General features: G+C 43.4%; 1 protein-coding gene across 3 annotated transcripts in view; it reads left to right on the top strand.

Annotated features, from left to right (window-relative positions):
* The window catches only part of ctif (CBP80/20-dependent translation initiation factor), a 226,744-nt gene that overhangs the window by 114,836 nt on the left and 97,255 nt on the right, over positions 1–14,653 (top strand). For all 3 annotated transcript variants that reach the window (XM_059989755.1, XM_059989754.1, XM_059989753.1), the window contains exon 5: positions 12,129–12,236. In XM_059989755.1, the coding sequence (XP_059845738.1) occupies positions 12,129–12,236 (108 nt within the window). The remainder of the gene's footprint in view (positions 1–12,128; positions 12,237–14,653) is intronic.

The raw sequence follows: 14,653 nt of genomic DNA, 5'->3' as shown, positions 1-14,653 counted from the left end.
TCATTGATAAGGATACAGTGTTATAGGAGTGGAATGTATGTAATGCTTGGGTGGGGGGTCATTGATAAGGATACAGTGTTATAGGAGTGGAACGTCTTCTATGTAACGCTTGGTTGGGGGTCATTGATAAGGATACAGTGTTATAGGAGTGGAACGTATTCTATGTAATGCTTGGGTGGGGAGGTCATTGATAAGGATACAGTGTTATAGGAGTGAACGTACTCTATGTAATGCTTGGGTGGGGGGTCATTGATAAGGATACAGTGTTATAGGAGTGGAACGTATTCTATGTAACGCTTGGTTGGGGGTCATTGATAAGGATACAGTGTTATAGGAGTGGAACGTATTCTATGTAACGCTTGGTTGGGGGTCATTGATAAGGATACAGTGTTATAGGAGTGGAACGTATTCTATGTAATGCTTGGGTGGGGAGGTCATTGATAAGGATACAGTGTTATAGGAGTGGAACGTATTCTATGTAACGCTTGGTTGGGGGTCATTGATAAGGATACAGTGTTATAGGAGTGGAACGTCTTCTATGTAACGCTTGGTTGGGGGTCATTGATAAGGATACAGTGTTATAGGAGTGGAACGTCTTCTATGTAACGCTTGGTTGGGGGTCATTGATAAGGATACAGTGTTATAGGAGTGGAACGTATTCTATGTAATGCTTGGGTGGGGGGGGTCACTGATAAGGATACAGTGTTATAGGAGTGGAATGTATGTAATGCTTGGGTGGGGGGTCATTGATAAGGATACAGTGTTATAGGAGTGGAACGTACTCTGTAATGCTTGGGTGGGGGGTCATTGATAAGGATACAGTGTTATAGGAGTGGAACGTACTCTATGTAATGCTTGGGTGGGGAGGTCATTGATAAGGATACAGTGTTATAGGAGTGGAATGTATGTAATGCTTGGTTGGGGGTCATTGATAAGGATACAGTGTTATAGGAGTGAACGTACTCTATGTAATGCTTGTTTGGGGGTCATTGATAAGGATACAGTGTTATAGGAGTGGAACGTATTCTATGTAATGCTTGGTTGGGGGTCATTGATAAGGATACAGTGTTATAGGAGTGGAACGTATTCTATGTAATGCTTGGTTGGGGGTCATTGATAAGGATACAGTGTTATAGGAGTGAACGTACTCTATGTAACGCTTGGGTGGGGGGGGTCATTGATAAGGATACAGTGTTATAGGAGTGGAACGTACTCTATGTAACGCTTGGGTGAGGGGGGGTCACTGATAAGTGCAGCTGGAGAAACTGAATGCAAAAATAAACCGATTGTACACCTACTGAATAAAAGATTTGAATTTCAAAAGAAGTTGCAGAGAGCTTGATTTCTCATTTGTCACATGGGTGCAGGGTAGCGGAACACTATGACTGCGCCAGTGACCTGGGTTCAATTCCCACTGCAGTCTATAAGGAGTCTGTATGTTCTCTCCGTGACCCTTGGGTCTCCTCTGGGCACTCCAGCTGTTTCCCTCATTACAAAGACATATGGGTTGGTCGGTTATTTCATCACGGCGCTGGCTCATGGGTTCCGACGGGCCCGTTACGGTGTTGTGTATCTCTAAAGAGAATAGAAACTGTTGTGATTTCCTGCATTCAGAACGTGGAATGCTTGGGAGGGGGTTCCAAAATCCCCAGGGAACTCATTGCTTCATAGGTTAGCTGGTTCTTAAAATAACTTCAGCTCCCAGGAGTAAAGTCCCCTGATCCTTTAGGAATAGGAGATGAATTGAATGTCATTTTGCTTATGGTGTATTATTTATTTAGAGGCTGTTCTGTATTTACTGTGTGAAACCAGTTAATTGGATGTGTAGAGAAATGATCTCCTGGATCCATGCTTGAGGAAATGGAGACATAACTCTGGGTCATTGAACCTCCTGGGATTTCTTATTCTTCTTTTCATTCTCTCCACTCTCTCTTCTGTACTGCCAATGCATCCTGTGTGCTGTTAGCTTTGGGTGTCATTTTTGATATTGGCGTATTGCAATCTGTAATGCAGCTCTGTTCCTCTGCCAATTCCTCTTTGTTCATAACTTCCGCTGTCTCTTCTGTCTATCGTCAGTGCCAAATGTAGCAAGAACACTTGGCTAAGAATCGATGGTAGTGCAGGAGATGGGGAGCAGATTCTATCTTCTGCCAGTTCATTCTCTTCCATTTCCTCTTCTTAGAATTTTGTGTCTTAAATACCTTGTGAAGATGGGGAGTAACACAGTAAACTGAACATCTTGTTGGTGGAAATACAATGAATTCTGGTTAATAGGAACTCATTGGGACCATTACATTTTGGCCCAATTAAGCAGCTGCTCCATTTAACCGAAGTTTCATGGAAGTTGTTGAAAAGATATTTAAAAAAAGGCAGAGAATTTAAATGAAATACAGAACAAATTAGAGGATTACCAATATCACAACAATACTATAAAACTGAGTACTAGTTCATAATCATTACCAATGGAGGAATTAATCCAGTGTATTCTTTGATTGACTGTAAATAACAAAATTATTGGCAGACTCTGAGTGCAGTTAATGGACTGCCTTTATTGAGATAACCGTCATCGCCTAGGTGAAGTAGTGGGGTTCAGAACACACACACTCTTACAACTCGAGCATTCTCTTTCTTTTTGTTTGTGCTCAAGGAGAACAGCATGGGCCGCTGTCACCCACACTCTTCTGAAGTCAAACAGAAAACTGCCATTTTTGTACGGAATTAGAACATAGAAACATAGAAAACCTACAGCACAATACAGGCCCTTCGGCCCACAATGTTGTGCCCAACATGTCCCTACCTTAGAAATTACCTAGGCCTACCCGTAGCCCTTTATTTTATTTGAGCTCCACGTACCTATCCAAAAGTCTCTTAAAAGACCCTATCGTATCGGCCTACACCACCTTTGCCGGCAGCCCATTCCATGCACTCACCACTCTCTGAATGAAAAAACATACCCCTGACATCTCCTTTGTACCTACTCCCCAGCACCTTAAACCTGTGTCCTCTTGTGGCAACCGTTTCAGCCCTGGGAAAAATTTTGCCTCTGACTATCCACACGATCAATGCCTCTCGTCATCCTATACCCCTCTATCAGGTCACCTCTCATCCTCCGTTGCTCCAAGGAGAAAAGGCCTTGTTCGCTCAACCTATTCTCATAAGACATGCTCCCCAATCCAGGCAACATCCTTGTAAATCTCCTCTGCACCCTTTCTATGACTTCCACATCCTTCCCGTAGTGAGGCAACCAGAACTGAGCACAGTATTCCAAGTGGGGTCTGGCCAGGGTCCTATATAGCTGCAACATTACCTCTCAGCTCCTAAATTCAATTCCACGATTGATGAAGGCTAATACACCGTACGCCTTCTTAACCACAGAGTCGACCTGAGCAGCTGCTTTGAGTGTCCTATGGACTCAGATCCCAAGATCCCTCTGATCCTCCACACTGCCAAGAGTCTTACCATTAATACTATATTCTGTCATCGTATTTGACCTACCAAAATGAACCACTTCACACGTATCTGGGATGAACTCCATCTGCCACTTCTCAGCCCAGTTTTGCATCCTATCAATATCCCGCTGTAACCTCTGACAGCCCTCCGCACTATCCACAACACCTCCACCCTTTGTGTTATCAGCAGACTTGCTAACCCATCCCTCCACTTCCTCATCCAGGTCATTTATAAAAATCACGAAGAGTAAGGGTCACAGAACAGATCCCTGAGGCACACCACTGGTCACCGACCTCCATGCAGAACATGACCCGTCTACAACCACTCTTTGCCTTCTGTGTGCAAGCCAGTTCTGGATCCACAGAACAATGTCCCCTTGATCCCATGCCTCCTTACTTTCTCAATAAGCCTTGCATGGGGTACCGTATCAAATGCCTTGTTGAAATCCATATACACTACATCTACTGCTCTTCCTTGAGCAATGTGTTTAGTCACGTCCTCAAAAAATTCAATCGGGCTCGTAAGGCACGACCTGCCCTTGACAAAGCCATGCTGACTATTCCTAATTATATTATACCTCTCCAAATATTCATAAATCTTGCCTCTCGGGATCTTCTCCATCAACTTACCAACCACTGAGGTAAGACTCACTGGTCTATAATTTCCTGGGCTATTTCTACTCCCTTTCTTGAATAAAGGAACAACATTTGCAACCTTCCAATCCTCCGGAACCTCTCCCATCCCCATTGATGATGCAAAAATCATTGCCGGAGGGTCAGCAATCTCCTCCCTCACTTCCCACAGTAGCCTGGGGTACATCTCATCCAGTCCCAGCGACTTATCCAACTTAATGCTTTCCAAAAGCTCCAGCACATTCTCTTTCTTAATACTTACATGCTCAAGCTTTTCAGTCTGCTGCAAGTCATCTCTACAATCACCATAGTGAATACTGAAGTAAAGTATTCATTAAGTACCTCTGCTACTTCCTCCAGTTCCATACACTTTCCCACTGTCACACTTGATAGGTCCTATTCTTTCACGTCTTATCCTCTTGCTCTTCACATACTTGTAGAATGCCTTAGGGTTTTCCTTAATCCTGCCCTCCAAGGCCTTCTCATGGCCCCTTCTGGCTCCCCTAATTTCCTTCTTAAGCTCCTTCCTGTTAGCCTTATAATCTTCTAGATCTCTTGCATTACCTAGCTCTCTTGCATTACCTAGCACTCTGAACCTTTTGTAAGCTTTTCTTCTTGACTAGATTTATTACAGCCTTTGTACACCACGGATCCTGTATCCTACCATAACTTCCCTGTGTCATTGGAACGTACCTGTGCAGAACTCCACACAAGTATCCCATATAACCATATAACAATTACAGCGTGGAAACAGGCCATCTTGGCCCTTCTAGTCCGTGCCGAACGCTTACTCTCACCTAGTCCCACCGACCTGCACTCAGCCCATAACCCTCCATTCCTTTCCTGTCCATATACCTATCCAATTTTTTTTTAATGACAAAATCAAACCTGCCTCTACCACTTCTACTGGAAGCTCATTCCACACAGCTACCACTCTCTGAGTGAAGAAATTCCCCCTCGTGTTACCCCTAAACTTTTGCCCCTTAACTCTCAACTCATGTCCTCTTGTTTGAATCTTCCCTACTCTCAATGGAAAAAACCTATCCACATCAACTCTATCTATCCCCCTCATAATTTTAAATACCTCTATCAAGTCCCCCCTCAACCTTCTATGCTCCAGAGAATAAAGGCCTAACTTGTTCAACCTTTCTCTGTAACTTAGGTGCTGAAACCCAGGTTACATTCTAGTAAATCTCCTCTGTACTCTCTCTAATCTGTTGACATCTTTCCTATAATTTGGTGACCAGAACTGTACACAATACTCCAAATTTGGCCTCACCAATACCTTGAACAATTTTAACATTACATCCCAACTCCTATACTCAATGCTCTGATTTATAAAGGCCAGCATACCAAAAGCTTTCATCACCACCCTATCCACATGAGATTCCACCTTCAGGGAACTATGCACCATTATTCCTAGATCACTTTGCTCTGCTGCATTCTTCAGTGCCCTACCATTTACCATGTATGTCCTATTTGGATTATTCCTAACAAAATGTAGCACCTCACACTTATCAGCATTAAACTCCATCTGCCATCGTTCAGCCCACTCTTCTAACTGGCCTAAATCTCTTTGCAAGCTTTGAAAACCTACTTCATTATCCACAATGCCACCTACCTTAGTATCATCTGCATACTTACTAATCCAATTTACCACCCCAGTACAGATCCCTGAGGCTCACCGCTAGTCACCGGTCTCCAACCTGACAAACAGTTATCCACCACTACTCTCTAGCATCTCCCATCCAGCCACTGTTGAATCCATTTTACTACTTCAATATTAATACCTAATGATTGAACCTCCCTAACTAACCTTCCGTGCGGAACCTTGTCAAAGGCCTTACTGAAGTTCATATAGACAACATCCACTGCTTTACTCTTGTCAACTTTCCTCGTAACCTCTTCAAAAAATTCAATAAGATTTGTCAAACATGACCTTCCATGCACAAATCCATGTTGTCTGTTCCTGATCAGACCCTGTCTATCCAGATAATTATATATGCCATCTCTAAAAATACTTTACATTAATTTACCCACCACTGACGTCAAACTTACAGGCCGATAATTGCTAGGTTTACTCTTAGAACCCTTTTTAAACAATTGAACTACATGAGCAATACGCCAATCCTCTGGCACCATCCCTGATTCTAATGACATTTGAAATATTTCTGTCAGAGCCCCTGCTATTTCCACACTAACTTCCCTCAAGGTCCTAGGGAACATCCTGACAGGACCCAGAGATTTATCTACTTTTATATTCCTTAAGAGTGCCAGTACTTCCTCTTCTTTAATCATCATAGTTTCCATAACTACCCTACTTGTTTCCCTTACCTTACACAATTCAATATCCTTCTCCTTAATGAATACCGAAGAAAAGAAATTGTTCAAAATCTCCCCCATCTCTTTTGGCTCCACACATAGCTGTCCACTCTGATTCTCTAAGGGACCAATTTTATCCCTCACTATCCTTTTGTTATTAATATAACTGTAGAAACCCTTTGGATTTATTTTCACCTTATTTGCCAAAGCAACCTCATATCTTCTTTTAGCTTTTCTAATATCTTTCTCAAGATTCTTTTTACATTCTTTATATTCCTCGAGCACCTCATTTACTCCATGCTGCCTATATTTATTGTAGATCTCTCTCTTTTTCGTAACCAAGTTTCCAATATCCCTTGAAAACCATGGCTCTCTCAAACTTCTAACCTTTCCTTTCAACCTAACAGGAACATAAAGATTCTGTACCCTCAAAATTTCACCTTTAAATGACCTCCATTTCTCTATTACATCCTTCTCTTAAAACGAATTGTCCCAATCCACTCCTTCTAAATCCTTTTGCATCTCCTCAAAGTTAGCCTTTCTCCAATCAAAAATCTCAACCCTGGGTCCAGTCCTATCCTTCTCCATAATTATATTGAAACTAATGGCATTGCGATCACTGGACCCAAAGTGCTCCCCAACACATACCTCTGTTACCTGACCTATCTCATTCCCTAACAGGAGATCCAACACTGTCCCTTCTCTAGTTGGTACCTCTATGTATGGCTACAAAAAACTATCCTGCACACATTTTACAAACTCCAAACCATCCAACCCTTTTACAGAATGGACTTCCCAGTCTATGTTTGGAAAATTAAAATCTCCCACAATCACCACCTTGTGTTTACTACAAATATCTGCTATCTCCTTACACATTTGCTCTTCCAATTCTCGCTCCCCATTAGGAGGTCTATAATACACTTTTAATATTTTAATACACTGTTATTACACTTTTCCCATTCCTCAGTTCCACCCAAATAGTCTCCCTAGACGAACCCTCTAATCAATCCTGCCAAAGAACCGCTGTAATATTTTCTCTGTCATGCAATGCAACACCTCCCCCTCTTGCCCCTCTGATTCTATCACACCTGAAGCAACGAAATCCAGGAATATTTAGTTGCCAATCGCACCCCTCCTGCAACCATGTTTATAGCTATAACATCATATTTCCATGTATCAATCCATGCTCTAAGCTCATCCACCTTTCTTACAATACTCCTAGCATTGAAATAGATGCATTTAAGAAACTCTCCACCTCTTCCTCTCTGTTTATCCCTAACGGTACAAACAACTTTATTTTTCTTCCTTCTCCCCTACATCTTCGGTCTGAGTGCCCCCCTTCTCTGTCACCTGCCTATCCTCCCTCACACACTGTTTACTAGCTTTCTCTATTTGTGGACTAACCTTCTCGCTCCTAGTCTCTTCAAATTGATTCCCACCCCCCAGCCATTCTAGTTTAAAGTCTCCCCAGTAGCCTTAGCAAATCTCCCTGCCAGGATATTGGTCCCCCTAGGATTCAAGTGTAACCCATCCTTTTTGTACAGGTCATACCCGCGGCAAAAGAGGTCCCAATGATCCAGAAACTTGAATCCCTGCCCCCTGCTCCAATCCCTCAGCCACGCATTTATCCTCCACCTCATTCCATTATCCCCTGAACATATGCCACATTTCTTCCGTACTTTTCCCTGAGAACATCCGTTTCCAATTTAAGCAATTAAACATTGGCTTATCCTTACGGATATTGATCATTGTATATATTTGAATTATTTACTCACAAGATCAATCGGCATTCACAATAGAGGTGTTAAAGTCGATTGAAACTTGAGGCGGACAGCTGACGCTATTTTGAAGTTCGTGAAGACAACAGAAGCTTAGTTTTTGAGTTTGTTTCACAACCTTCTGTTATCTTGTTGCCTCTGGCACCACCTAATGGTAAAGGGACCCTATGGTTTAGGAAGACCTTTCTAGAAAAATCTCAGTACAAAGGCCTCACTCGTCTGGTTTAAGAACACATTGTCATAGTCTACCTGGTCTGTCGTAAGCAGAGGTGTCTCCAGCAGTCTCACCTCAAAGATCTTGCTTGACTACTACTGCCCCAGGCTGTCCTTGGTTTAACCACAACTTCAACATGTTCATACAATGCTTTTGACAATTGCATCCTCCAAACTTTCATTTTCATTGTAACATTCAAAATGATTGTTCAAGCCTTCAAATTCTTCGTAGTTCCCAACCTGTTGAAGTAGTGAAATAGTTTCATTTTCACTCCCAGCACTTTCTGGCATCTCTAAGCCTGAATGCTTGAAACTGCAGTGAGCAAGAGAGTTCCAAGTTGTCTTGCTGCTTATTTCTTGCCAACTACCAGTGATAACAGTAACTAACACGTGCGCACACACACATCTATTTAAAGACTGTTTGCACTAAGCACAGTGTAGTGTCTAATGGCCACACAAGTACACACAACTGATGCCAGTTAGAAACTGTTCAGCAACATAGTGTCCCACATAAACAAGGAAATCCTGGCTATTTTCTTGATTAGTTTTGTTTTTTAAGAGTTGTTCCAAGTAAATGGCTGTCCTGATTCACCAATGGCCAAGTTAGCTGGAATCCACATTACTTTGTGAAATAAATGTGTGCGTGTACGTATCAAGTCCGGGGTGGGGGTGGGGGTGGTTGGTGGGAAGATATTACATTATTGTACATCGTGGAGCTTGTAGCTGAACCTGGGAGAATGTCATCAATTCTTTCAGTCTGCTGTGGGGACTAAATGATATGATTCACATGTCACAATATTTTGATATATGTGTAATAGATAAATAAGTTAAAGCTGAATCTGCTGCAAAAAAAGAAGCAGATTAAAACCCTAAATCAGAAGGATGCAATGTTATCTCTCCCGTCACCTCTACTGGGACATAGGCCGCTGAGAGCAGCTTGTCAGAGCCCTCTGTCTTCAAGAATGAGGTCTTCGGACCTTATGTTGGAGTTTCTGAAGCTCTGTTTTTACGGGACGGGGTTGCTAGCCCCACGCCCAATCCTTTCACAGCCGGGCTTGGGTCTGTCCATGGTGGAGTTGTATATAACAGGAACATTAGAAATGTGGAACAGAGATATAAGAGAAGGCTTCAATCTCTCAGCTCACTTTGCTGTACATTAAGTTTATAGTTGATTTCCCTTCTATCTTAATGTCCAAAGATTTATCAGTCTCAGCCTTGAATAAACACTGTAGATGAGGACAGAGCCCTTTTTGGAGAATTTCAAGTACCCATAATGCACTGATTTTAAATACTGTTTCCTCTGCTGGGTCCTGACTGGTAGCTGTTGTCTTCTGGCTCAGCACTCCCCACACGTCAGCAAGAGGAAGCTGTCTCTCAGCATCAAGCCTTTCATTTTTTCTCCAAATACTATAAGATAACTTTTCCTTCAAGTCAAGTTCAAGTTTATTGTCATCTGACTGTACATCTAGGAGGCCCTCCATTGGTTGGGGTTGACCATGAAGGTTGCGCCCGAGCTGTTGTACGCAAGCCAGGGCAGTACAATATTGAGAGCCCCGTGCAACAGGCATGCAGCTGATAAATCCCAAGTAATGACAGAGACTGATACAGTTTGGCACCAGTGGAATTGCAGGAGTTGTCAAGTCAGACTCCAGCTCCTTATTTTTCCTTGGGGTTTACTCCCGAAGCCTTCCTGTATGAGTGAGACAGCGGAGCTTTGAAATCAGTTTACCTTCTCCTAGCTGAGCTGCCCACCACAGCTGACGAGCCCCTTCTGCCCAAAGCCACTGCTTTGAAGTTGCCAGTAACCCACCTTTGCCCCTTCTCCTGTCAGTAGAAATGGTTCCTCTGGGTTCAGTAGCTGAGCCACACATGAAGGCCAGGAGCTGGGCTTGGTTGTCAGAGGCTATTGAAATGTAGGCCATTGGGAGCTTATAAACCCAATTGGGTTCTCTTTATCTAGTTTTAAGACTTGTGTGAAGATCTGATCACATTTTAGGTCATATTTATTCAGAAATGGAGAAAATTCTAAAGCATTCACAAACTCTCTAGCACCACTGTAGGCTTTTCCTGCATGACTTTCTTTCAGTCGCTAACTTTCTAATTTCAGCAGTGTACTAGATTCTCAGTGGACATCTCTGGGGGATGAATGGCCTTTCTTGGGTAATGGGGTTAAAACTGCACGTCATTCGAGTTACAGACTTGGCCAAGTACTGTATTGTTTCAGCAAAAATTTTTCTCAAAAGTATGAACAATACTCAATACTCTTGCCCTCTCCCCCCCCCCCCCCCCCCACCTTCTTATTCCAGCTTCTTACCCGTTCCTTTCCTGTCCTGTCCTGGTGGAGGGTCTCGGCCTCAACTGTTTATCATTTGCATAGATGCTTGTCTGACCTGCTGAGTTCCTCCAGCATTTTTTGTGTGTTGCTCTGGATTTCCAGCATCTGCAGAATCTTTGTGTTTCTGGTCAGTTAACTTGGTTTTTGGATGAAATACAGCTGCTGAAAATGATTACCCTCCTGCTGTAATAATGACCAATCTACTTTTGTCTTCCCAATTGCTTATTGTACACAAATGTTAAATGTTTGTGTTCTAGGCCCCTCTGAATACCAACATTTCTTGCATATTGTATTTTCTTGCTAATGGGAATAACCTGAAATGCTGACTATTTACTTTTTTCCATAGATGCTGCCTGACCTGGGTTCCCCCAGCATTTTGAGTGTGTTGCTCTGATTTCCAGCACTTTCTTGGGTGCCTGTCCTTTATTCCTTTGCTTGACTAGCAATGTTCTATTTGTAGCCTTTCTTCCTAGCAGCCGTGTTCCAGACACCTGCAAGTTTTCGAAAATTACTGCAGATGTATCTGCTCTCTGTCCAGCCTCTCTAGAACCCAATGATATTGGCCAGTTTCTCTAGCACTTGCTCTTCATTAGTACTCTCTGGTGTTTCTCACACTGTCATTAGTTCCCTTGTCGCCTGCATTTCCACTTAGATACTTCACTGAGGAAGAAGGAAGCAAAACTACTTGTCTGGACCATAAGACACAGGAGCTGAATTAGGCCATTCGGTTCATCGAGTCTGCTCTGCCATTTCATCATGGCTGAGTTATTATCCCTCTAAACTCATTTCTCCTGCCTTCTCCCTGTATTATTTGATCCCCTGACTATCAAGAACCTATGAACTTCTGCTTTCAATATACCTAGGGACTTGGCTTCCACAGTCACCTGTGGAAATGAATCCCACCACCCTGTAGCTAAAGGAATTCCCCTTCATCTCTGTTCTAAAGGAACATTCCTTTATTCTGAGGCTGTGTCCTCTCATCCTAGACTCTCCCACATCTAAACATTCACTCTATCTAGGCTTTTCAATATTCAGTAGATTTCAGTAAGATCCTTCCTCATTCTTTTAAACTCCAGTGAGTATAGGCCCAGGGCCATCAAATGCTCCTCATATATTAACCCTTTCATTCTTGGAATCATTCTCATGAACCTTCTCTGGACCCTCTCCATAATATCTTAGCCAATTCCTTACTCTTCTGCCTCTGCCTCTTTCTCCTGAGAGGCTCAGATTTTGCCGCTGTATCATTTTGCACACCCCTGGGATATACGAACCCATTCTGAAAAGCAGAGTGAATAATGGAATTTCTCATGTCTAGGCCATTTCCTTTTGGATCCAGAGACAGCCAGGCGCTGCTCTGTTTCCCTGTGGGTTATAATGTTTGCGGGTTTTCTCTTGCAGTGGAGCCACATGGGATCTACAACCTGAGAAATTACATTTCACCAGCTCGTTTCATCGAAGGCATTTCCAAAACGCTTCCAAGTCCCTCCCTCACATTGAGCGAGAAGGGTAAGTATCACTTCTCCACGTGTGAAAAGGGGGATTATTGACATTTTTTCCAGTTGGACATCCTTCACCTTGCCTCTTGGAAGGTATAAGTTGTGCATGGCTGAGGGAGCAGTCATGCAGACTGTGGTGGACCATTCCCTTGGCTCTTGGCAGTCCCCAGTGTCCCAGCACAAATGGGAGGTGCTACTGCCTGTGGTAAGTTCCAGCCTATGTTTATTCATTCTTGAATGTCAGGTTAGCTGGAGCGACCAGGGTTCAGAGGTACATGACAACTATTCCGGGAACAAAAGGGTTAACATGAGCAGCAGTTGATGGCTCTGGGACCTGTATTCATTGGAGTTTAGATGGGGGATCTCATTGAAACTTACTGAATATTGAAAGTCCTCGACAGAGTGGATCTGGAGAGGATGTTTCCTTTAGTGGGGGAGTGTGGGACCAGAGGGCACTGTCGTAGAATAGAAGGATCTTGCAAGTCTTATGGACTATTTTTAAAAACCGTTATGCTGGTGATCTTGAGATGGTTGCCCATCAGTAACTGACAGGTTTTGATGTCAGAGAGCAGCACTCTGGGCCATTCCTAAGGACTGATTCGTTCACAGGACTACCCCTCTTCTGATCTCCATCCTTTATCCACAGGAATTGGATTCAAATTTAACACAGGCACAGTTTGCTAACATTGAAGAAGGATTTTTAGTATCTAGGCAGAGGTTGGGATCTGATGCATTCCCAGGATAGAGTCATAGGGCACAGAGACAACTCATCCAGTGAACACCCGGACGTGCCCGCTTCTCATGGCTACTACCAAGGAGGAGGTACAGGAGCCTGAAGACACACACTCAACTTGTCAGGAACAGCTGCTTCTTCCATCAGATTTCTGCCAGTGATACTAAGTTTGATTTTGATTCAAGTTGTCTTCCCGAGTCAGTCCATTTGCCGATATTTGGTCATATTACACCCCCCCCCCCCCCCCCCACCGAACCCTGAATGAATCCATATACCTGTCCAGGTGCCTTTTAAATGTTGCAGTGGTGCTTGTTTCTCTGCTTTCTTCTGGCAGCTTGCTCCACATATCCCCCCTCTAAATTGCCACATATCCTCTTTAAATTTCCCTCCCCTTTACTTATCCATCCAGTTTTAGTCTTAGGGAAAAGACTGTATATGTGGTGGGTGTATGGAACACCCTACAGAGATGCAGATACATTAGGGATATTTACGAGACCCTTAGTCACATGGATGACAGAAAAATGGAGGGTTAGATTAATCTTACAGTAGGTTAAGGGGTCAGCTTATTCCATTTTAATATGTAAAATAAACATGATTTTGTGATCACTAAATATGTAGTACTCTTACTCTGGGAGCTATACCAATCTCTCTGATATAGTTAATCATCCTCTGTGCTCGGAATTTTCAGTAAAGAAAATGGCATTATATCCCTAATCTGATCCTACTGAATGAACAGCTTTATTTCTGCGGCCCAGTAATACATTACCTGTTCGTTGATAAAAGCTAATGGAGTGTGATGACCCACACAGATGCCCTCTCCCTTTTATCTACACAACTCTGTTGTGTCAAGCTTCTGTTTCTTCATGTCACCAGTTCTCTTCCTCGTGTTGGTATGCGCACAGGTACTCTTTCGAGTCGTGTAATGTTGTACATGCTGCAGTAAACCCATATGTAGGAAGAGAAGTTCTGCTCCATGTATATGTCTGGTATGGAGAGACCACTGAGCAGGATCGAAAACAGCAGCAGGGAGTTGTAAGCTCTGCCTGCTCCATCATGGGAACTGGTCCAAGCCCAGCTGCGAAAGGAGGAGGGTTGGGCAAAGGGCAGGCAAACCTGATCCCATAAAAATCCAGAGCTACCGAGAAAATGACGTGAACTCCAAAGTCCTCATCCCTGGCACCCCAGCTCTATCATCAACACTAACCTCCTCAGCATCCAGAACATCTTCAAACGATGATGCCTTAAAAAGGTGACTCCCATCACCCAGGACATGCCCTCTCACATTCCTACCATCAGAGATCAGATACACACACACACACGCACACAATCACACACACACACACGCACACAATCACACACACACACACGCACACAATCACACACACACACACACACGCACACAATCACACACACACACACGCACACAATCACACACACACACACACGCACAATCACACACACACACGCACACACACACGCACACAATCACACACGCACACAATCACACACACACGCACACACACACGCACGCACACACACGCACACACGCACACACACGCACACACACACACGCACACAATCACACACACACGCACACAATCACACACACACACACACACGCGCGCACACATATAGATAGATAGATAGATAGATATATATATGTAGTTACTATTGTGTATTGTAATGTACTGCTG

Source organism: Hypanus sabinus, chromosome 14 (assembly GCF_030144855.1).
Source record: "Hypanus sabinus isolate sHypSab1 chromosome 14, sHypSab1.hap1, whole genome shotgun sequence".
Taxonomy (NCBI): domain Eukaryota; kingdom Metazoa; phylum Chordata; class Chondrichthyes; order Myliobatiformes; family Dasyatidae; genus Hypanus; species Hypanus sabinus.
This window is presented reverse-complemented; position numbering and strand designations above follow the sequence as displayed.